Source organism: Sciurus carolinensis, chromosome 14, assembly GCF_902686445.1.
Source record: "Sciurus carolinensis chromosome 14, mSciCar1.2, whole genome shotgun sequence".
Taxonomy (NCBI): domain Eukaryota; kingdom Metazoa; phylum Chordata; class Mammalia; order Rodentia; family Sciuridae; genus Sciurus; species Sciurus carolinensis.
In genome coordinates this window covers 4,283,573-4,307,726 of record NC_062226.1, presented here as the reverse complement: position 1 = coordinate 4,307,726, position 24,154 = coordinate 4,283,573, and the positions used below count along the sequence as shown (strand labels likewise).

The 24,154-nt window shown below is 57.6% G+C and overlaps 1 protein-coding gene across 10 annotated transcripts in view; it reads left to right on the top strand.

The window, feature by feature from the left end:
- Positions 1–1,929: 1,929 nt before the first annotated feature.
- The window catches only part of Ntng2 (netrin G2), a 60,277-nt gene continuing 38,052 nt past the window's right edge, over positions 1,930–24,154 (top strand). For 7 of the 10 annotated variants that reach the window (XM_047524554.1, XM_047524550.1, XM_047524547.1 and 4 more), the window contains exons 1-2: positions 1,931–2,493; positions 6,517–7,211. In XM_047524554.1, coding sequence (XP_047380510.1) covers positions 6,999–7,211 — 213 coding nt within the window. In that variant the 5' untranslated portion in view covers positions 1,931–2,493; positions 6,517–6,998. Of the gene's footprint in view, positions 2,494–2,976; positions 3,147–6,516; positions 7,212–24,154 lie in introns of those variants that run through there. The other 3 variants (XM_047524546.1, XM_047524545.1, XM_047524544.1) reach the window with 2 other exon arrangements.

Here is a 24,154-nt window from a genome sequence, read left to right as displayed (position 1 = left end):
AACATCCAGGCCCTGGATGATGGAGGAGCAGGGCGTTTCCTGGGGATTGATGACCCTGCCTGGGGCAACAGCAGGCAGAGGGCCGACCGGGTCATCACTCACCCTGGGCGGGAGCCCCACAGGGTGCCCGTCTCTGCTGCCTTCAGGCTGAGTGTTTCAAAATCAAATCGCTGAGATCTGTTCCTGTCCTAGGAGGAGCTTCCTCCTGCTGGACCAGGAAGGACAAGGCCAGGGCTGGCCTGCATCTGATTTCCTGGATGACTTTGTGGGGTGGACCCACCTCCCTTGCCAGAGACCTGAGAGCACGTGCAATCAGAGACACTGGATAGCCCTGTTTTGACCCCTCCTTGGAAAAAGAAGGGCTTGCTGTTCACATTTCACAGATGGGGAAACTGAGGTCCTGAAGCAATCTGTGCCACACCCCAAGTTACCCAGCAAGTCGGGCAGTGGCCAGCATCTCCTGGGAACCCGACAACTCTGCCTCCTGGCTCAGGATCTTCCTTAGCTGTGTGACCTTGGACAAGTGACTTAGGTCTCTAAGCTTGTCTCCAAGTTGGGACTTTCCTAATAGAGCTAAGTCACAGAGCTTTGGGGAGAAATCAATGAATAATGCACATAAACTGGTTTGCAGAGAGTCTGGCATAAAACAGGTGTTCAATGAGTGTTATTGCTTTTGTTGTTGTTACTATTATTATTATTGTAGCAGAGGAGTTTTCGATTCTGCATACTCTGCTTTGTCACAAGATTCTAAGTGTTATTCAGCAGTATAACCCTTTCTCCAGGTTTGGGGGAACCAAGAGCAGGAAGGGTTAAGGTGGAGGTAAGGGTGACAGTGGGGTGGGGCACTGAAATGGCCTATCTTGCTCCCATTTCTGACATTCTCTGTGACCTTGGGCCATTCTCTCTCTCTCTCTCTCTCTCTCTCTCTCTCTCTCTCTCTCTCTCTCCCTCCCTCTCTCTCTCTTTCTCTCTCTCTCTCCTCTCAGGCCCTTTGTTCTTGATGCATCCAAATGACAGTGTTGGCTGCTTGGGCACTGCAGTAAGAACCCACCCCAGGAGGCCAGGAGAACCCCAACCCTACAGGGGCCACTGGAGGAGGAGGAAGCCCCCCCAACAGCCCCAAGGGGGCAGCCTGGCAGGAAACCTCCAGGGGCTGGAGCATCCAGAGCTGCCCAGTGTTGCCAACTCAGTGGCCTCTAAGGGGCCCCTGCAAGAGTCCTCCCACGCTCTCCTCCAGGGTTTGGCCGGAGGGAGGCAGAGATCCCCTCAGGCAGGCCCCTCCTGCCCCCCACTCTGCACTCCCTTGGAGCCGGCTTGGCTTCGTCAAAAGCAGGGCCCATCAGGGTGGAGGCGGCGATGTGTCAGCTGGTATTCAGGCTCTGGTTGTGCGCTCAGATCGCTCCCCCTCCCCATCTCCCCAAATCCACCCACCCACCCCTTTACCCACTGCTTGGGGCCTTCTGGGTGGCAGCACTTCACAGAGAGAGAGAAACAGAGGAGCAGCCTTGAGCCCTTGGCTGTTGGGGGTGGGGGAACTGACTCACTTGGCCCCCTCCTTTGTGCCGATGGGGCAGCCCCCACACCCATGGTCGCTGGTACCCCGCAAGGCCCCTGGGTTTGGGAAAGGAAGCTGCAGCCCGCCGCGCCTGACCCGAGCCGGCTGAGGATGCGCTCTGCGCGCAGGGACCCGCTGGCCCCCGGGCCGGGAGGCGATGTGTAGGCAGCGACCCCCCGGCGCAGGCTCGCTCCCGCGGCCGCCTGCTGGGGCCACCCTGGCCGCGGGCCTGCCGGGACGCCCCTGCTCGCCGCGCCCCTCCCTGGGCCGTGGCGCGTCCCCCGAGTCTCGCAGTATTTTCTTCCTGCACCTTTAAGAAGACCGTTGCTCCGTGGTGGGATGGTGTGTTAAAGCCACACAGAGGAAGTTACGCAGCCCGGATCAGACCGAGAGATAAAAGCCCCGATGGTGATCGTGAGTGATGGCAAGAGGATTTAGCCTCGGCATTAACTTAGAGCCGAGTGCAGGGGGGCAGTGAAGCTCCCCGCCATCTGGCCCGCGCCGCGCCGGGGGGATGCCCCGGCGCCCCCAGGAGCAGCCGCGAAGCCCACCCGGGCCCGGGGCTGCCCGGCGCGCGAGCGCGGGTCCTCCCGGAGCCGCCCAGGGGACCCAAAAAGTTTGCACTTGTTAGCGGCGACCTCCCGCTCGGCCCGGGCGGGCGATGCGGGCGGCGCGGGCGGCCCCCTCCCCCGGCCCGCGTCCCCGGGACGGCTGCGGGCGGCCCCCCCGGCGGCCGGAGGGCTCCCCAGCCCCGATCTGACGGCGGCGGCGCGGCGGCCACGGCGGCGGCGGCGGCGAGCGGAGCGGGGAAGGAGCACCGGCGCGCAGCCCTCCGGCCCTCGCCCCCACCCAGCGCCATCAGAGGGGAGGCGCAGCGCCAGAGGGTGGCGGTCCTCGGCCTCCCGGGTCTCCGCTCCGGGAAGCCGCTCCGAGCCGGGGTAAGGCGGGCAGGGAGAGCCCGGGAGGCGAGCGGGGGCAGAGACGCTGCAGCTCGCCTGGCTGGTTTCATTTTTAAAGGGCTTTGGTGACCATGCAGGCTCTCCCGGGGCTCTGGAGCCACTTAAAGCAGCCTTGCGAAGGCTGGGATGCAAAAGTTATTTGGTAGCGGCTGCTACTAGCGGAGGACTGGAGCGGCCCGGAGAGGGGTGTGTTGTGAGTGTGCGTTTGTAGCAGCATCTTAAAGGAGTAGCTTGTCTTTCTGGCTGGCTCCCCCCACCCCGTCTTTCCCCTCCATGCGTGCGTGTGTGCAGCAGGATGGCCGTTGCAAAAATGCTTGGATTTGTTTGTAAAATGGAAATTAACCCTTCTCCAGCGCCGCTCCCCTACCCCGATTTAATCGCCACCCTCCAGAGCTACCCCGTCCCGCGCCCTTCCATCTCTGCAAACTGGAGGACGTGTGAGTTGCACGACAACTCTTGGTCAGCCAAGGCCGGAAACTTCTTTCCGTGCGGTGGAGGGTCGGGGAGCTGGGGGCAGGCGGAGGTAAGGACCGGCTTGAGAGCCGTGAGGAGTCGAGCTCGGACTGGGGGAAGCAGAGGCAACGAGAAGGCGGGAAGAGGACCGCGAGCTCCAGGGGTCCGCATGATCCCGAGTAAGTTGCAGTTCTGGGCGGGGTGGGCGGTGGCGGCGGCGGCGGCAGGGTCGCTGCTGGCAGCAGCGCCTGGAGAAAGAATGCAGCTAATTGGCGGGCGCTTTGCTCGGTGTCTTTTAATTAAGCGAGGCGATGCTAAATGAGGGGGTGCTCTCCATGCTGACCGGGCCTTTATTAAAGGCGTTATTATCAATTGCTCTCTTGGTCTGCACACAACTTCGGAAAAGCAGAAAGCCGCGGCGGGTTTGCCGGGCCGGTTCATGTGCAATGCACACGGTTTGCAGCGGTCCGGAAGCGCAGACTCGACCTCCACTCCTGGGCGTCCGCGGTCCGAGCCCGCCCAGCCCTCCGACCCACGGGGACCCTCCGGCGCGGCCCCCGCCACCCTGAAGCCGAGGCCTCCTGCTTGTGCCCCGCCCCCCGCAGCCAACTTTCCGGGGCTCTCAGCCGCTGAGACGGGCTCCGGGGGCAACCGGGGGCCAGAGAAAGTCCCGGTGGCGGAGCCCGGACGCCTGGGCTGCCGAAACCCACCTACTGAGCTGGTGGTGAGCGCCGGACACCTACAGAGCCGCGCCCGGAGCGGGGAACGGGAAGGTGACCCGGTGGCTATCCCTCCTCGTCCCCTCTCCCAACATCCCCCAAGGCAGATTTCACCCCCTCCACCGCCCAGCTGGGAAGGGAGAAGAAACCTACCGGCGGGCGGGCGGGCTGGGGCCCCCAGAACCCCCAGAGCTCCCCAGTCTCCCCAGGGGCCCGCGCCCGCGGAGGCAAGTTTCCCACAAGGCGAGGGCGCAGCCGGCAACTCCGAGAGAAGCCTGCTCCCGAGCCCAGCCAGCTCCGAGAGGCGCTAATTCAATAAGACAGAGAAATCTGAGTTCAGAAATCCTGATAAAATCTAATTTTCGGGTTTTAATACCCTAGCTATCAGCACCCCCTTGATTCCCGAGGACTCTTAAAAGAAAATAAAGCGCATTGATTCTATTTGTTTCTGAGAGCTGCAGTTTCTTAATAATATCAGGTGAAGATTTATTTTCCAAGGAGAAAACGATCCACCAGGATACAACCTCTTACTCTGAAATTTCCCTTGCCGGCTTCTCTCTGCCATCCGCCTCCTTATTCCCCGGATTCTTGCGTCCACCCCCCTCCCCTTTTTGCTTTTTGGCAAAAGCCGAATGTAATATTCAAGCGCTGAGCTCACAATTCCCACTGCGATGCCAGCAACGCAATCAACGCCCAGTTGATTGACTGGTTGTAAACACATTTTTCCCTGGCAGATTTTGTTGTTGTTGCTCCCCCCCAACTCCGTTTTCCAGGGAATGTGTAGCATTTAAATAAAAAAAAAAAAAAAAAAAACTTGCAAAGCAATTAATAAATTTGCAAGTTGCCCCACACGAGGCCTCCGGGCTGAACTTCACCGCCTCCCCAGCCCGCCGGTGTCCAGCGCCATCCCAGCCCCGGCCAGGATGGTCCTGCGGCTGAAGCCCGCAGCTGCGCCCTGGTTGTCCCCAGCCGTCAGGAGCTCCCTACCTGTTAGGGAACAGTCGGGAGTCATCTTCTAGAAGAATTAATTAGGGGCATGCTGTTTTCTGGGCAGCTTAGAGCTCTGGTAGAGGCGTCCAAACCTCTGCCGGCCGAGCTATTTTATTTTTACTACATTTTCTCAGGTTGTAAAAATAGACCTGGGCACGTTCTTTCTGAGTTTTCTAGCAAGGAGCGCATTCAAGGCCAGGCTGACTCTATAACAGGTTTCTCTTTAAACAGCCAGGGGTGAAACGGCTGGGTCCTGACTGGGTCCTCATTCATCTGCGTTAGGAGTCCTTCATCCTGAGAGAGGGGCAGAGGCCCACTTAATGCAGATGGATGAGTCCTGCTCTGGACCTGCCAGGGGCTTCTCCCAGGGCAGACATGCTCAGCAGCCAGACCCAGGAGGGCAGTGTCTGGTCCTTCGGTTCCTCATTTTTGGCAAGCCAGTGTTTGTGTCTGGATGGTAAATGGGGTTTCATGAAAATATGGTTAACTCCCTGGGGACCTCCCATGTATAGTGGCTCAAAGGATGTCAGATGAGAGTCAGGTTGCCATTGGCGTGATTTGGGAATTGAAATGCATAATCATGGGCATAACAACCAGAATAATTAATAACACAGACATTTTCTGCTGTAACTCGTCGCAGTAACCTTTGGCCTATTGGCCAGTGCTTTTGGCTGGACTCCCATGCTAGCTAGACTCAGCTTGTCCTGGTGTTGAATCAAGTGCCTGGAACACCACATCATCCGAGCCATGCATTTCCCAATGTAACATTGGTATTAGTTATATCTATTTTGATTTTTAAAGAATTACCAGAGACTTAAAATAGTAAAGCAGTATTCCTAATAGTGATCCATTCATAGACTTACCCTTCAAAGATGATTGCAAATGTTGGCCTTGATCAGAAAATCTGATATGACAAAACATTGTCATTCCTGTGGAAGTCTTCAATATCTTAGTTTCTAACTGTTAAACAAATTAAATTTACCCTTTCAGACTGCAGTCGGGAGGTAGTTGTCAGTGCCTGGTGCGTCCTTGTTGGCCGGCATGTGGACCACCCGTCTGTCAGGACCTGTCGGTGTGGCTTCACCTGTGCCTATAGCTGCAGTCGTGCTGCCACCCTTAACAACTTTGACATTTTTGACTTGTCGGGCACGATATTTTAAAGCAACATTAAATAATGGCTCCTGGGGATGCTTTAGAAAGTCTCTGGCCCTTGAGCAGAGGCACTTCTGCTGTACTCACACACCCATGAATGGTGAGATAATGCCTCACCTTTTTAATAACATGCCCAATCTCCAAATGTGCAACTCCGATATTAATAAAAATAACCCAGTTTTCTCGGGAGATCTTGCTAATGCAGCCTCATTTTTTGCACATTTTGCCAGAGAGCTTTTGTTCTTATACATCCCTAATCCCCCCCTTTTAATTTGTTGCAGGTGTTGTTGCTAATGAGCGTGCTCTCTCTCTCTCTGTCTCTCTCTTTTTTTCCTCTTTCCTCCCTTTTTACAATGAAAGACAAATCAGACCCTGGAAATCTAGGTGGATTGAGAGCTGAAGTCTCAGAAACTTCCTATTAAGTTGCTGATAAGTTGCTGGTGGCTACCAGCCAAGGTCAGCTGGTCCCCATTAGCGACTGGCCCCACCAAAGCAGAGCCAGCCAGCCTCCCGGTTAACACCTCAGTCGCTTATTCTTTCCAGTCTTGTTGCCCAGTTTTTGTTTCTTTCAGTCCATATGAAAAGAAATCTCTTTCATTGGGCTGAGATGCCAAGTCCGGTCCCAAAGAGGGAACACGTTTGCAGCTAACATGTGCACCTCCTGATTTTATTTATCTTTACAATGCAGGCTGGAGGCTTGTTACGCAGTTGTGTTGAGCACATCACACATTAAGGCCCTTTTAAAGACCTGGATTGATTGGAAGGACAAAAATTAAAAGCAATCTGATCCAGCCCCATGCCGGATCCCTGCGGATTTTCTCCTTATCCCATTTCCATCCACTGTCACAATTTGAGAGTCTGCTTGATTTGATCAGATTCACCTCCGGGGGAGGTGGAATGCCAAGGTTACAAGGACGCAAAGTTACGGGCCACTTTTTGATCTGCCCATCAGCAGTTTGAGAAACGCTGGCTCTGAATTTTCTGTATCGGCCTTTTGGAAAGAACGAGCTCCTCACTGTTTGCAAACCTGCAGTGCTTGAGGCTCTGGGACACCCCAGCTGCCGTTGCCGGTAGATGTGGCCTTTCCATGCTGAGGCTGCGAGTCCCAGCTGACCCCGCCGCTGCCTCTCCAGGGCCTCTCTGGGCCGTGCCCCTTCGGACTGAGGAGCCATGCTGCACCTGCTGGCGCTCCTCCTGCACTGCCTCCCGCTGGCCTCTGGGGACTACGACATCTGCAAATCCTGGGTGACCACCGATGAGGGCCCCACCTGGGAGTTCTACGCCTGCCAGCCCAAGGCCATGCGCCTGAAGGACTATGTCAAGGTGAAGGTGGAGCCCTCGGGCATCACGTGTGGAGACCCCCCTGAGAGGTTCTGCTCCCATGTAAGTTCGCCCCCTGTCGATCTCTGGCTCAGCCCACAGTGGGGGGGGCCTGGGTCAGACCCTTGGGGTAGTGAACCCAGCAGGAGGGCCAAGTCACAAGGCTGACTCCTGCGTCTTGGATTGGGACCAGATCTGTCTCGCCTTGGAAAAGGGCCCAAGCAAAGCAGCCCTTGGGTCATGTGACATTCTCTGGGGTCAGGGCAGTTTTGGCCAGCTGACTATAGAATGGTTTTCCCTCAGGAAGAGTATAGTATTCCCAGTTCTGCAGCCTCAAAAGTCAGCTCCGCCTCCCTTATAGGAAGGCTGCCTACTGGACAGGTGAGCAAGCCTTGGCCTCTGACCTGCCTGGTGCTTCCCTTCCGCAGCGCAGCCTCCTAGCCCACCCAGCCCAAGCCAGCAGACGGCACTGCGAGGCCAGCATGGGCCAGCACACAGCTGGCGCTTTGCAGAGAAAGGTGTGCAAGATGCTCAGAGGGGATTCATTGAGTAGGAGTGGGGTCAGGCTGGGATGGACAGGGCAGCAGTGACCTTTCTAGTTCCATTCCTGTGTGAACTTAGGTCAGGGGAAGGTAGGCATGCAGGCCTTATCCCTTGAGTCTCCAGTCACGCGGGGAATGTTAACAACGGCAGTAATAGCAAACCTGGGACTGAGGGCTGGCATGTCACTCTGTGGAGTCTCCCCGGTGCCCCAGGCTCTGCCAGCCTGATTCTGTATTGTATGAAGTGGCAGACTTAGGGTTAGCCTCGAGATCGGCGACATCTCTGAGCTGTGTACTGCCATCTGTAAAGTGGGCACACCAACAGCATGCACTAGTAGGGTGGTTGGAAGGAGTTGGTGACTTGAGGAATGTTTGTAGGGGGTTCATGATAGGGTTGGGCATAGAGCAAGCGCCCTGTAGATGTGAGCTGTTGTCACTCGGGTGGTCAGATGGGAAAACTGAGGCAGCGGAGGCCAAGGCCCTTGGCCAAGGTCTCACACCAGGAAGTGGTGAAGCTGCGATTCCCGCGTAGTGTCTGATCCGAAGTGGCTGAGCTAAACTGCTTCTGTGGAGAGGCAGAGTTCTTCAGGCCTGTCCCAGCGGGAGGTCAGACAGAGCACCAGGTTGTAGCAGCTGACAGGAGGGGCTCAGAGTCATCTTCCAGGTGGCTGGTGTCTCTGAATGTCCTTGGGGGAGCCACTAGTTCTCTGGGGTTACGGCAGGGCCAGCGGGTGTCCCCACCTGGGCTTCCTGAGGTTGTCCCAGTCCCCTGGGGCTTCTCAGTCCCAGCAGCCTGGGAAGGTAGGTTCCCCACGTGGGCTTGTCAGTGGGGATAGGACTGTCACTGTGGGTGGGGCTGGGCCAGGGCCAGCTCAAGAGGGAGGGAGAAGCAGCACAAGGCTGGGAGCCAAGGCTGGATCGGAGAGTCCGTGGGCATCACTGCTGTGGGGACCACAGGGCCACATTGGCTCAGGGACAGGCCAGGGGGCTGGGCCCTGAAAGTCAGGGTTAAGGCCAAGGTGGGAGCCTGGGTCTGGGTCCACATCTTGGCTCATGTGCCAGTCCACACACTCCTGGGGAGTGTCAGCCTCTGCTTCTTGTGTTGGAGCCTCAGCTGTATTTTTTCCTCTTAAACATTAATTATTGTCTTAATGTGCCAGGGGTGGGGGACAGTTAAGTTATAATTCACAGGAGTGACTTCCAATCCAGGGACCAAGGGGTGGAGATGACCATCAGATGCTAGTGTGAGGCCCTCTCCTGGCCAAAGCCAGCTCAGGAACCCCTGTCCCTGGACTGCCCTGCCTCCATCTCCAGACAGAACCCTGTGCAGCTTCCCTGGGGAGGTGTCACCCCTGTGGGACCTGATGCTGGCTGAACCTGAGCCCTGCTGCCGTCCTCGCGCCCTGGGGTCTGGAAGGAGCTGTCCTCCTCCTCCTGTCCCCTTTCCTGGAGACAGGTGAAGAGGGCAGGGAGGAGGAGCAGCCTCCAGAGACCCTGCATGGCTGAGTCCTCAGCTTCTCGCCACCTGTTTGATGGATGTAAATATTTCATGATGGCTCTGCCTTTGATTACAAATGTGTGCACGGGATGCTGCCTTGGCAGGTGGAGCACAGCCTTTCTGGAGGCTGGCTTCTGCAGGGAGGTGAGGTCACCTCCAGTCTGGATTCAAACCCTGATACCACTCTTCACTGTGGCTCCTCCTGGGCAGGTCCCGGGGTTTCTCATTTAATCATCTCCAGGATGCCCCAGGGTGAGGCCTGCTCTGATCCCTCCTTATGGATTAGAAAGGGTTGCCTAAGTCCTGTCAAGGTCACTCAGTGTAGAGAGCCGGCCAGGAACTTGTTTGTGGCCCAGACATGTGTGTACCCACCAGGTGGCACAGTCTGCCCTCTCTGAGCTTCTGACCTCCCTGAGCCTCAGTTCCTTCCTCTTGCAATAGAGACAGTACTGTAGGAGTGTCACGGTGCTGGTGGGGGGACACAGCCTGGCCATGCATGCCCTAGGTGCACGCTGGCACCAAGGAGGTGTCCATGGTCGGTGGCTGTCGTTAGGTTATTACTATTGTTACTCCCTCTGTGGCTTTCTGTGCCGGCCTTCCTCCCTTCCTTCCTCCTTCCCTCCCTCCCTCCCTCCCTCCCTTCCTTCCTTCCTTCCTTCTTTCCTTCCTTCCTTCCTTCCTTCCCTCCCTGGAGTTCTCTGCCTCTCGCCAGCCTGAGGACATGGTGCCCCGCATTTCTAGTCTCCAGGCAGCAGGCAGAAAGGAAACTTGCTCAGGGAGTTTCTAAACACCTCCAGTCAGAGCACGTGGCTGACCAGCCACCAGGGGGCGCCCTAGCAGTGGTTAGACCACCCGCTGCCCCTCAGCCTTGCAAAGGTCGGTGCTCCCCTGCACCCCTCCTTTGGCAGGTGTGAGCCTTCCTGTCCCAGCATCTGGCCATCCTAGGTGTGAGCCCAGGAATACTCTTGAATTCAAGAGGGGCCAAGGGGCGTGCTGTCTTCAGATCCTGCCTGCAGACCCTCTCTCTTGGGCTTCCTCCCTGTCCTCCGACAAGGCCACCTGAGAACCAAATTGTAAATTCCAGCCTGGCGAGGAAGGGGAGGGAGATGAAAGACAAGATAAATGAATAAATAAAAGCCTATTGGCTCTAAATGCACAAGAAGAATTAATAGGGATGAGCTCTCAACCGAGGATTCCTGGGCAAGGACAAAATCTCAATGAGGGCTGCTGGGGAGCAGAGGCAAGCCCGCCCGCCATCCCGGGCTGGGGGGGGAGCGGGCCCAGCCAGCAAAGGCTGCTCACCTGGCTGCTGCTCCCAGGCCCCCTCTGGGATGGAGAGGGTGTGGGGAGGCCTGAGGGCAGCTCCCTCCTGCTCTGCAAGGGACCACCCCTGCCTGTGCCCCCAGAAAAGCAAGGGGGAACCAAAGTTGTCCCCTTGAGACGCAGGTGGGAGATGATAAGACAGAGGGAGAGGCCGAGTCAGCCTGCCCTCCCCTGGGCAGGGCAGCACTAGCCCTGTTCTGCACCCCTGTGACCCTGAGTGCAGTTCTCCCATCTGCAAGCACCTGCTTTACCCAGTTAGCAGTGCAGACTCCAGGGCCCTGCCCCAGACCTGCTGAGTTAGAATCTGCATTTTAACAAGGGATCCAGAGGATTCTGATGGATTGATACAGGGTCTGGTCATGGAGGTGAAGCCTGTTATTGATGAAAGAGATCTGCGGTTCCTATGGGATCTTTGCAGGTTTAGGAGAGAGGAAGACAGGAGGGCAGGAGGGGCACAGAGGTCCTGAGGAAGGCATGTGGCTACAAACCGGGATCCCCAGGTGCAGGAGGGGAACTTGCAATGTCTGGGAACTGTGCTGCACTTGGAGACTTGGCAGAAGGTTCCAGAGAGAGAGTGGGAAGGGAGGGAGAGAGAGAGAGAGAGAGGACACTGTATTCTGGCAGGAACTGCAAGCCTGGAACCCAGGCTGCAAGTTCACATCCTAGCACTGCCACCTCCAGGTTCCATGATCTGGGGCGAGTCCTTCAAATTCTCCAAGCCTCAGTTTCCCCATCTGTAAAGAGGTACAATTATGACTGTCTCACCACCTTCCTGGGAGAAGAAGTTGCCTCTCCAAGTCTGCAGGGGCTTGGTTAAGAGCGTGAAGTCCGTTCTAGTGTGAGGCTTGACTGCCATCACCTATCCAATCCTGAGCATCCTGATCTGTCCACGTGGAAATGGATGAACATTGAGCTGTTCATGTAACGAGACTCCAGAGACAGAGATTGGAATTCATCTGTGTGACCTTCCGGATGAGACTTAACCTCTCTGAGCCTGGTTTCTTTAAGTCATGGCTATTAATAGAACACGCACAGGGGGCCTGTCATGAGCACAGTGCCTGGCACATAGCAGGTGCTCCCTGCATGCTGGCCGTTAGCCCCCATGCTCTGCCTGCAGATGTTTGCTTCCCCTTTGGAAGCTCCCTGAAGGCAGGTCACCTCTGCAGTCCATGCCCACTATGTGTTGACGGAACCAATGGGTGGGTGGGAGGAATGGCAAGATCCAGGGAGGCTTCTTGGAGGAGTAGGCTGTCTTGAAGGCAGAACTGGGGTTTCACCAGTCGGAAGCCCTTGCTTCTCGGCCCTGCAGCCCCGATTCTGGCAGGTGTGCAGCTGGTGGAGCTGGAGTTTGCACCGCTGTCTGAAGTCAGCTGCCGGGAGTGCCTTTGGAGAGGAGCTGCTCACCCTTCAGCTCCGGCACTCAATCTCCTGAAACGCCTGAGGCAGGGCCCGGCCTAGGACAAGAATAGTTCCACGTGGTGACATCTTGTTGCACAGTGCTGTCTGCAGCCCCCGAGTAGACAGTGAGGAGATCAGGGGCGCTGTCACTAAGCACCAGCCCGTGGAGTCAGACCCTTGCTTCTGGCTCTTCTTGTGAGAGCAGGTTTGGGTCAGACACTCCGGGGAGGGCAGGGGCTGCCGTGGGACCCAAAGAGCCTGAAAAGGACTTCTTTCCAGAGGGTCAGAGACACAGGGAGCCTCGGCCTTTCTGGGTTACGCAGGCCACACTGCCCCTCCTCCTCCTCCCCACCCCCCTGGTCTGGGTAGATTTTCCTTCTGCGCCTTTCTCACGAGTTATTGCAAGCTGACCCAGTCCCGTGTGCGCTGGGGCGGGCGGTGGGTGGAGAGAGGGTCCGCAGCCCCCCTGCCCTGTGCTGGGATGGGGCCCACAGGTCCAGCCACATCCTCCCTTCGTGACTGGGGCTATGGCTAAGTCCTCGAGACTCCCTGCCTTGGTGTTCACATCTGAAAATGGGAATGCTGTTCCCATGGCCTGAAAGGAGTCTGTAGGAATAGGAAGAGACAAGACGTGCTGAGCCCCCAGCCGGGTGCCTGGCACAGAATGCATGCCCAGGAAAGAAAAGAAGGACTGTTTCTGTTTTTTTTTTGTTCTTGAATGTAGCTTGAGGGGCAAAAGGAGTGAAGTAGAAGATAACAGGCAGAAGATGGTCCGAGGGCCAGGCAGGCAGCCCGGGTGTAGGCATCCAGCTCAGACTGGGTCCAACTCAGACTGGGGCCTGGAAGCTTCCAAGGAGCAGGGTCCAGGAAGGCTGCCAAGACAGGAGAGGGAGGTGTGTGGGCGACAGGGCGGGCAGATACTCCACCCGGCCGGTCGAGGCCCGCGGGCCTGTGAGCAGGGACCTCACTGTGCCACTCGACCCTATCCCAGGGCTTCCCGGGTCCTCCTGCAGGGTGGGGGCGGGGCGGGAGTCGCCCTTCCTCCATCTGTGCCGTCCAGCTCTGTGGTCAGGGGGGATTAGGCCCAGGGCTCTAAGAGGAGGAGGGAGGAGGAGGGGCGAGGTGCGAGCCCACAAGGACCTGGCAGCCAGGCCCTGGGACCAGATCCGAGCTCACCAGGCCACACAGAGTGGCCCCTCGCCTCCCCTGCCAGCCGTGGCCACCCCAGGAACAGCGTGGACTGCAGAACTGGTTCTGGCACACAGTCCAGGACGGAGGCTGGCCCACCCCTGGCCTGGCCTCGGCCCCAGGGCCCATGTGGAGGCTCGGTTCCTTCCTGGAAGGCCCCGGGGGGTGCAGAGTGAGAAACGGCAGCTGATGCAGAGAGCGGTTCTGCCGGCTGTGGTTTGCGGGATCTGATTTGTTTCTCATCAGCAGCAGATTTGCTTGAATATATGAAAATGTGTTTCCGATTCCCTGAGCACACACCAACTGCTGGCGGGCGCGTGTCAGAGCGGGGTGCCTGCTGGCCGGGAGCCGGGACTCTAGGCCCCACCGGGAGGCCGCGCGGAGCCCCCAGCCTCAGTGTCCCCAACTGTGCAGCAGTGCTGTTTGACCAGATTAGCCAGTTCTTTCCGGTACATTCTGAGGGCGGGGGAGTCACAGTGGGTCAGACGGGCCATCAGGGCTCCGGTGCAGAGGGAGAGGTCCCAAACCAGACTCTGTGCCCGCCACAGCACTCAGCATTGTTGGAAAGGTTTTTTTAAATTTAAGGGAATTTAAACATCTAACGTAAAATTAACCCTTCAAAATGTTTAGTGAAATAAAACATACATAACATAAAATTTCATGTTTTGAGTATTTTAAAGCATACAATCCAGTGGCCTTCTAGCATGTTCCCCTGTGTCTAGTTCCAGGACACTTTCATCCCCCAGTGGTGAAACCCTTACATCCTAAACGGTCACTCCCCAGTCCTCCCTCCCCACCCCTGGCAACCACTCGTCTCCTTTCTGTTTCTCTGGATTCACTTACTCTGGACATTTCCTTTAAATGGAATCATCCAATGTGACCAGCCTGGTGGGTGTGAAGTAGTATCTCATTACGGTCTCAATTTGCATTTCTCTGTTGACTATCTCCTCATGTGCTTATTGGCCATTTGTCTAGTCTTTGAGGAAAATGTCTATTTAAATCCTTTGCCCACTATTTAATTGGGTTCTTTTGTTGTTGAGTTGTACATGCTCTTTATATATTCTAGATTCTAGACCCTTATCAGATATATATTTGAAAACATTTACCCCATTCTGTGCATGATCTTTTCACTCTCTTGGTTGTGTCTTTTGATGCACAAAAATTTTATTTTAATTTTAATAAAGTTCAATTTGTGGATTTTTCCCTTTTGCTGCTTGTGCTTTTGATATCTTATCTAAAAAACCATAGCCAGAACTAAGGTCACTGACGTGTTTTTACTTTTATGTTTTCTTCTAGAACTATTATAGCTTCAGCTCTTATATCTAGGTCTCTTGTCCACCAGGAGTTAGTTTCTGTGTTTGGTGTGAGGTAGGGGCCCCACGCTATTCCTTGCCTGTGGCTGTCCAATGTTACTGGCACCATTTGCCGGAGAGCCCAGGCTTTCCCTTTAGATGTTCCTGGCCTCCTCGTCAGGGCCAACTGACCACAGGTACGTGCGTTCACTTCTGGACCCTCAAATCTGTTCATCGAAGTCCTGAGCATCCTGTGTGCAGTAGTTCATCCAACCCTCCCAGACAGCCTCCCTGGGAGAAGCTGCTGCTATCCTCCTGTGCCCACTTGACAGATGAGGAAACTGAGACCCCAATAATGAGTCATGGCATGGAGGTTCCAACGCAGATCCAAGTCACGTGGCAGCTGTGCTACAGTAAGGCCGAGGGCAGAGGGAAGGCCCAGTGCTCCCCCCACCCCTCCCTCCAGTCCTCCTCTCCCTGCCTCCTCTTCCCTAGTTTACCTTTTAGGCTGAGATGCTGACTTTGACCCTCGAGGGAGGGCAGTTGGTACAGGATGCAGTGACTTCCCTCTGGTCTCCAAATATCTCTCCGGCTTCCACTTCTGCCCTCATCTCCCCGAGGGGCCAGGTTCTGCATCTGCCCTTGGCCATGAAGGAAGTACTGGCACCTGGTAGGTGCTAACTTCATGCCTCAGTTGTCCCTCCTCTCAAACAGGGCAGCTTAGGGGTGGTCCTAGAGATTGCCCAAGACCAGGGGACCCCAATATCTGTGAGCTCATGGAAATGGAGCTGGCTGTTCAGTGGGAGCCTGAAGCTGGCCCCAGGTGGCCTTCTGACCCGCCAGGCCCCAGCCTGGGAAGTCCTCAGCTCCTGGGAACACAGTCCAAAGGCACCCATGGGTCAAGTCCAAGGCTCTCATTTCCTACCCGGAAACAGCCCAGAGTGACTCCTTCAGCCCCCAGTGAGGGAGCAGAGGCCCAGGAAGCCCAGCAGAAGCCCTGGGCTCCCCCAAGAGTGGGCTGGAGCCCTGGGAACTAGAGGTGCTCCACACCAGGCCTCCATCCGTCCACTCGTGACAGGGGACGTGTGCCAGGAGGTCACCTGTAGCCGGCGGAATGCTGGGCCTGCTCCTGCAAGACTGGCCATCTTGTCACCTCTGTCCATTGAGGCATGCTGGGAACTGGCTCTTGCTGGCCCACAGGGACCCAGAACTCTCTCCCCAGCCCACCTGCAAGCCACGGTCCCCGGTGGAGGCAGCACCATGAAGGTGACAGATAGAATGTTCTGTGACAGGTGGCAGAGTTCAGGACGGGCTGGGACAGGACGGTGGCAGGAGAATCGGCAGCGTCTGCAAAGCCACACTCGATGCCGCAGCTGGTCTGGGCTCGTGCGGTCAGCTGGCGCTGGGGGTAGGAGGCCTGGGAGCGCACCTTCCTGCAGCCACAAGCTGGGACCTCCCAGTGTGCCTGTCTTGTGGCCTTTTGTCTTCTCACCAAGACCGACAGGTAACGCTGTGCTGCAGAGGAAAGGGAGGCCCAGATAGGCAGAGGCTCCTACTCCAGGTTGCATAGCCAAAGTCAGGATCTGTCCAAGGGCCCTGACCACTGTTCCATCCTGCCTTGTTCTATGACTTGGGAGTCTGAGTGGTGGCCCTGAGGTGAGTGCCACCAAGGGGCCTCATCAGTCAGAAGGCGCTGACCGCGCCAGGTTTAGGGTCCCTCCCGATCCAGCCCCGGGGGTTTCTAGGGCTGCCCCTCCCCTGCGAGAGGACTGGGCCCACCCCACTGCAAGGACCCGCATCCCCCAGCAGTTTGTCTTGGGTCCGTAGGGGACCATCTGGGCCTCTTCAGCCTCCCATTCCTCTCCCTTCTGCTGCCCAGTCATTTGTCCACTTGACTTCAAGGGCTGGCCAGGGAAATAAAAGGAGCGAACCACGACCGGGCTTGTCCCTCCGTTGCAACAGACATTTGCTGTCGGGCAGAGGTGAAGAGGAGGCCAGTGAAGATGAGCCTGGGCGATCCCGGGAGCTCGCACTGGCCAGGCAGAGCCCTCTGGGCCGCCAGGGTCCCCTGCAGGATTGCAGGCTCTAGAGCGTCCCCTCCCTTAGGAATCAAGAGCAGTCAAAAGCAGGTGGCAGCAGGAGAAGCCAGCTGTCCAGAGGGCACCTTGTCTCTGCCCCGTCCCCTGCCCTGCCAGCACCATGCAGAATCTTTGCCAACAGCTGTGCACCTGGCACCACGCTGGGGCCTGCATGGGGACTGGCTGCCTCTGCACTGGCTGCCGGGAGCAGGGTGGCCTCGCCCAGGGCTCTCCCTTTTGGGGTGAAGAATTCCTGCCTGAAAAATGAGGGTCTCTGTGTGTCAGCCCCAGAGCCCCTCTGATTTTTGGATTCTACTGTGGAGGGAGGGAGAGAGAGAAAAGCAGAGAACAATACCTCCCCACACCCAGGAGCACCCAGAGGGGAGGCCAAAGGCAGGAGGCCAACTGGACTCAGGGGGCTCCTGACTTCAGGAGTCACGGGCCCCGCTGAAACCCCGCCACTCTTCCTGACCCATGCACACATACACACAAGGCTGCAAACACTGTGGGGACTTCCCAGGCAGCCCCAAGTCCACCCGGGGACCCCGTGGTCAACCATCCAGTCAGAGGGTCCTGCCCTCTGGGGGCTCTTAAGCTCAGAGTAGTCAAGGTTTGTCTTCTTGACAAGCTGTCCCCATTGTCTGAAGATTTTCTTGAGTCCACACCCTCCTGTTCCTGAGAGCAGCAGCAGCTGACATTTATTGAGTGCCAAGTGTATACCAAGCACTTAACCTAAAGTGGCTCATTGAATTTTCACAGAAGGCTTTATGGTAAAGTTTAAATGAATGCCGGTTTGGAATGAGTGAGAGAGGTTAAGTCACCGGCCCCAGGCCACACAGCTTCCGAGTGCAGGATGTTGGCACCTCCAGCCTGGGCTGCTCGGACTCAGCGCCTCGCCAGGCTGCATCGCTGGTGTGAGCTCCTGTGACACCTCAGCACGTGCCCCAGGATGGAGGCTGCTGTGCTGTGTGCTGGGTGAGCGCACTGCCCTGTCAGCCAGGAGGAAGGCGCGGGGGGAGGAGGTGGCCTTTCCCCGCCCCCTGCCTGTGAGCCGAGGTGGAGTCTGCTAATCCCCTCATTTGATAATTCACTGATTCCGTGTCTGTTTGGCAGCATGCGCGCTCCCACGCACCAGCTCTGGGGAGGCGCGGTGGCTTGCCTGGAGGAACCCGATCTGTTTTTCTGGGGAAGGAGTGGGGGGAAACTACGCCCGACAGTGGACGATAATGGACCTAAAAATAGAGGGTGGGGGTGTGGCGGGAGGGGCGCTGTGGCGACGGCCTGGCACCAGGCCGGCTCCCTCTCAGGCTGCCCAGGGGGATGGCGGCTGGGGCTGGGGAAGAAGGGGAAGAGGAGGGTAGGACACAGGGTCGGGGAGCTGGACTGCCCCCTTGCTGTCGCTGGTCACTTGGAGATGGACCCTGGCCACCACTGGAGCTGGCTCGGTGGGCTGCACATGGCCTCCGCTGGGCTTCATCATGCCCCCTGGCCGGGGCTGCACCCCAGCCCAGACCCGAGGTGAGCCTGGCCTCCAGATTTGTCAAAACTCCCCAGGTGGCCCTTGTGCAGCCACGTTTGAGAACCACTGATGGGCACCCCACCCCCTCCAGCCTCAAGCACCTTGTTTTAAGTTCAAAGTCCAGGGAGGGAGCGGCTTCCTCTGCTGCACTGGCTCTCAAACGCCTTCCTGACCTGCGAAGCTCAGGCTCTCCCTGCTGGCTCTGGCTCCTGGGTCTCGACAAGCGGCAGCCTGGAGTCACTGGCCCTTGTACCCAGGTTCTTTAAATATATATGCGTGTGTATGTGTGTGTGTGTGTGTGTGTGTGTGTGTGTGTGTGTGTTTATAATTGCCAATAGATTTTTTAAAAATTTATATGTGGTGCTGAGACGCGAACCCAGTGCCTCACACACGTTAGGCAAGTGCTTTGCCACTGAGCCCCAGCCCAGCCCAGTACCCAGGTAACTGTAACTGCTCTCCCTGCAAGGAGGCTGGCCCGCTGTCAACGGGGCTGCCTGGCCAGCTCCTGGACCCCCACCTTACCTCCTTTGCGTCCACCGTGCTCCTGGGGCAGTCAGCTCCCCGGCCCTGCGGCCTGTGTTCTCCTCCTCCACCTTGGGGCCCTCCATTCCCAGCCTGCCTGACCTGCTGCACCCTGCAAACCCCCTACCTCGGGAGCCTTCCTAACCACCCAGCCAGATCCCCTGCAGGCCTGATGGACCAAGCCATGGGCAATTCCTCTGGGGCTTCCCCAGGGGTCAGAGTGCCCAGGTTACCAGAAACGTGACGTTGGGCAAGTGCCCAGCCTCTGGGGCCTCTGCCCCCTCATCTGTAGTGGAGGCTGACAGCAGGAGAGCCAGGCACCCTTCTTCCCACCAACTACACCAGCCTTCCAGACCCCGCCACGCATCTGAGTCCCCCGCCCTGAGCTCTGGTTGGTTAGTCTGGTTTCAATCTGGAGCAGAAACCCTGGCTTTGGGGACCCAGGCCCAGGCAGAATGTCTCCCTCCCCCACTTCCCAGGTATTTTGGCAGATAGCCAGGTCTAAGAGCTTCTTCTCTGGGCTGCTTTGTTCAGAAATAACTGATGAATAAGTGAATGAATGTAAATCAGTGAAGCCTTACCTGGCCCCCCACTGCCCCATCTCCAGCCAGGGCTTCATCCACCGAGCCTGCACCTGCCCAGGTGTGCCCAGGTATGGGACACGCCCAGCAACTTCTTGCTCTTTCCTCTGCTGCACGACCCCTTTGCTCCTCAGAGAGCAGCAGGAAGAAACCTGAAGGGTTTTGACTGGTGTCCATTGCTCGGGAGCCCCCATCCACGTGGGCACTGTGTTCACTCCTGGGCCCTGCTGAGTGCAGGGGACCCAGAGAAGGGACCCACTGAGGAGGGGTCACCTGTGAGCCCTAACTGAGCCCTTTGCATGCACCAGGCTGCACCCTGCCCTCGGCACAGCGTGGAGGGAACACAGACGTGAAATTAAGCAAAGATGGACGTGGTCAAGGAAGCTGGCCCAGCGGATTCCCCGGCAGAGGACAGGGAGGTTTTTCCGAGGAAGGGGTGTTTGAGCCGACCAGAGGAGGAGGGAAGAGCCTCCAGAGAGGGAGCCCTGTCCCTGTCTTCAGAGCTCAGGGTGGTGGGGAAAGGGAAGGGACTGGAGAGTAGAGAGGAAGGCAGGGAGAGATGAGGCGGGTGGGAGGGGTCGGCAGGATCAAGGAAGGGGACCCAGGGGACTCCTTGTTGGTGCTTTGCATGGGGCACCTGGGGACAGCTGAGAATGGTGGGGACCCAGGCTAGGGTCTTGGTGGTGGCCCAAGAGGGGCGGGCCGGTGCAGAGTGGACAGGTGGTAGGCAGGGCTGCCTGGGGTCCAGCTTCAGCCGCCCCGGAACCTCTCTCAGCCCTGTCTTCCTGCACACCCTGTCCCAGGCCTCTGTCGGAGGGGCCTGAGGGGCGGCCAGCCTGCAGCTGCCCGCCTGGGCTGGGATCCTCCAGCCGCTCTTCCTCCTGATAAAATATTCATGTCAGCTGAGCAGGCCCTCTTTGGGCCGCTGCCTCGTCTAGCTCACGCCTCGCACAGGCTTTTAAAGAGCAGGACGCTTTCCTACTCTCTAAGCATTTTCTAAGTCCCGAATCAATAATGCACTTTGCCGGGGCCTGGATGCGGCTTCTCTCCCTGGCCCTGTCCTCCCCTCGCCCCGCTTCCTCTCTCGTCCTCTCTCCCTTTCCTGCTCTTTCCTCCTTCCACCCCTCCTTTCCTTTAATTACTCTTCTAAAAGGTACTACATAGGAGTGTTGAGCTGCTTGCGGGGAGAGCGCAGCCCAGTGTGGGGGTGGACCTGGGCCGGGAGAGCAAGCCGTCCAGGGTGCCAGGCTGGGCGCTGCCAGGCGGGTGGCTTCTGGGGAGCAGGTTGAGCCTGTGTGAGCGGAAGGGGGCGGGGCGGGAGGAGGGGGCGGGGCGGGAGGAGGGGCCGCCGCGCCTCCCAGGGCCTGGCTCGCGGGGAGGTGGCTAGGACCGGAGCTCTGGGCTGGAGGAGGCGGAGGGCTTGGGCTCACCCGCCTCCCTCTCTTTCTTCTAATGAATTAGAAAATGTTTAGAGCATACCCAGAGAAAACAGGACCCAAACAGAAAAGAAAGGGGCCTGGAGCAAAGAAAATGTGGAGCACATGCCAAAACAGATCACCAGACTCTCTAGGAATGGAGCAGTCTGGTTTGGGCTGTCTGCCTCTTGTGGTAATGAGCCCTCTGTCGCTGGGGGTATGCAAATGAAGGGACCATTCCCTCGGAGGTGGTGCCCATGTGTGTCTGCTTGGTTATGTGGTACCAGCGAAGGTCAGGAGAGCATGAGTTGCCCATGGGGGACCACAGGGCCCTGTGCCAGGCATGCTTCAGCGGAAAGAGCCTCCCATCCCAAACATTCCTGGGAGTCTGGCTGTGGGAAGAATCCACATATGCCCAGGGCAGAGCAGAATGCTTTTTTTTTTTTTTTTTTTTTTTTTAAGAATACAGTTTTAAGTTCCTGGAGAGATTAATCCTCATCTAGCCAGAGCCTCGACAAGACCCCCGCCCTCACCCCTCTGGCTGCTCAGCAGATAGAGGAAGCCATTCTTGGGCTTGTGTCTTGGCGGGCAGTGGATGCCCAGTCGGGGTCCACACTGCATCCTTGCCCTCTGACCTTGCAGACTCTCCTGGGCAGCTCATCCGCCAGTGCAGCCTGATGTCCCCAGGTCCTCTGAAAGGCTCATCGGTGGGGTCTTTTTGGGAAGCCCAAATTAGGATGAGCAAGACAGAGGAGCCAGGGGTCTCTGTCCCTCTGCCAAAACAGCTTCCCAAAGCAGACCTGGGTCTTTGGGTGTCTGTGTCCCCTCCGTCAGCTGCTTCCTGACCCCTCCAGGACCATGCAGTCCTGCCTGGGGGACCACCAGGAGATCCACTGTTGAGGGCCCTGCTGCTGCGTTTGGAAATGTCTGTTAGATACAGCTGGGGAGTACAAAGGAGGGAGCCGGCACCTGCTCTCCTCGTACTCACACCTGGTCATGGAAGGTTCTGGAAGGGGAGGATCTTGGACAAGGGTTGAAATGAAAGGCCACAGTGCCCCCTCTCCTCCCATACAATTCTGGGCTCTGGAGCAGAGTGATCAGCTGCTCTGGAGAACGGAGTTATGCTTGGGGCGGGGCAGGTTCAGCAGGTGGCCGGTGACCCTGGGTCCAAGCTGGACCTTTGCCCAGGGGAAGCCTGTGAGGCTGGATTTGGGACAGCCAGGGGAAGCAGGCAGTCACCGAGACTTCTGGAGGCTCGTGGCTGGGATGAAGGGGGCCCGGAAATCGCTTCCCGTAGGCCTGCGCACCTTGCCCTGCCTGAGTGATCATCGATCGGGCTGGGAAGGAGATTGTTCCAACAAGAAAAACCTCGCTGGCAGCTGCGGCTCTGGGCCGCTTTCCGCTGATTCACGAGAGCAGGGAGAGTGACCTTGCTGTTGTCCAGGGCTTTCGCTCCAAGAGAAACCGAAAGGGAAGGGGAAGAAATTAGAGGCAGAGAGAGCAAGAGGGACTGGGATCGATGAAACCACAGAAGGAGAATGAGAGGGAGACAGGGAGCTGGGAGGGAGGAGAGAGTCAGAGGCGGCGGCGAGAATTAGAACCCGCTCCCAGCGCGCCTCCGTTTCCGCTTTGTTAATAATTTATCCCCGCTGCAACTTTTCTTACCAATAAGTAGGAAATAATTTGTTAGGGAGAATTCCCCGGGCACCCCGGCTTTCTCCCTGGAGTTGGGGGAGGACAGCACGTCTCTGTGCCCTTCTGCCCAGCAGCCTGGGTGACTCAGGAGCGAGCAGAATTTAAGACTCAGGATGTCTGTGTCAGAACTGGTCACCTGCTCCCACTTGGCCATTCCATGAAGGGGGAAACCCAGGCACAGGGAGGGCAAGGCTGGGCCCAGGGTCACACACGGTGTTAGGGGAAGTCCCCTGAGTCCTTGACCCCACGGGGCAAGGTACTTGCTGATTTCCACACCTGCCCAACACAGGAGAGATTCTCCCGCGAGTTCCAGAAGCCAAGCCAAGGCAGGGCGAGGCTCCTTCTGCTGCCTTTCCATTTCCTCCCCGACCTGGGCTCCGCCCCGGGTCCCCAAATTCTGTAAGAGCAGAGCTGGCGCTGCCCTCAGCACCCCACCCTCGGAGCCTGTGCTCGGCAGCCTCCCGCCTCCCACCTGGGACACAGCAGCTGCCTGCAGTCCCCCAGTGAGGTTGACAACTCGGCAGACAAGTTCAAAAAAATCTGTCAGCTGCTAAACTGTTCCAGGCCTGCCCACATGCCTGGGTGGCAAAGGGATGGGCCGTCTGCCTCCCGGGGAGCCTGTGTCTCGGGAGAGCGGCTCCGGCCGGGGGTGGTGTCGTCCTTTCCCTTTTGGGTGAAGGGCACTCAGAGCCGGGGCCTCTCGTCCCAGCGCGGAGCCGCGAAATCTAGGGAAGTCTCTCAGCCTTTTCTTGTTTAAAGAAAGTAAATGAAAGGATTCTAGCCTCGAGGATCCCTGTGAGCAGCCGGTGGTGGGGCGGCTCCCAAGGTGTGCTCTGCACAGGGTGGGCTTGGAGGGAGTGTGGCAAAACGGTGGGTCTTCCTGCTGGTTGACGGACAGGGCTGGGCTGTGGTCATGGCGCCCTCCCTGCATCCAGACCAGCTAGTGAGCGCCACCAAGCAGCTTACCAGGTGGCACCTGGTGTCATTCTTACAGCAACTCTGAGGTCCGGGTTATCGCCCTCACTGGACTTCATTCATCCCACAAGGTTGCCCGAGTCCCCAAGGGCTGCCAGGAGCTGGGGCCACAGTGCCAGCAGAAGTAGATGAGGTTCTGCCCTTGGAAGCTGCCCCTGCAGCGGAGGAGCCGAGGTGTGTGGGGGCTGAGACACCTTTTCCCCCATCCTGGTGGCCGTCCCTCCGCAGGCTCCTTGGTTAAGGGGCTGGAGGTTGCAGCACTGGACTTCCCAGGCACATGGTTCCCCGGTCCCTGCTACACGTCACTTTCCCATTCAGTCGTGTCTGTGCCTGCAGCTTGTCTGCGGTGTTTACCACCTGGTCTCCGACTCCAGCTGTACCCTTTGCACAGAAAATAGCATAAAAGCAAAAGCATTTAAGAGACCCTGGTTTCAAACGCCTGACATAAAATGGTCTCTCCACAGAATATTTCGTGCCAGACACCTCCTGCTCAGTGTCTGTGTAGGAGACGCATCCCGCCTGGCTCCCTGGTGCTCTTGGTCCAGGATGGCTGCTCTGCTTCGCCTTTCAGGGAGGGGACTTGTCCATAGAGACAGGAGAGCTGCCAGTGGGGGTTGGTTTTCCCCAAGATTGGGTCCCCTGGCATCCAGGGGTGGTGACGTGGGACCCATGTGTGCTGTTTCCCACCTATAAAGTGGATATAACCATAGCACCTGCCCTCATGTGAGGACTCGCAGGGGGGATGGCGGGAAGCACCAGGCCAGCCCCCCACGTGGTGTCACAGCTGGCTCCTCCGGCTAGTGGCTGCCAAGGTGGTACATGCAGCGAGGTCCCCAACTTTTCCATTAGCACGTCTGGTGGCTTCAGCCTCATGACTCCCAGGGCTAATATGTGGGAAGCTGCTGCTTAAGAACAATGGCTACCGTTTGAAGACATTTTCATACTTATGATCTCACATATTAGATGAGGAAATAGAGGCT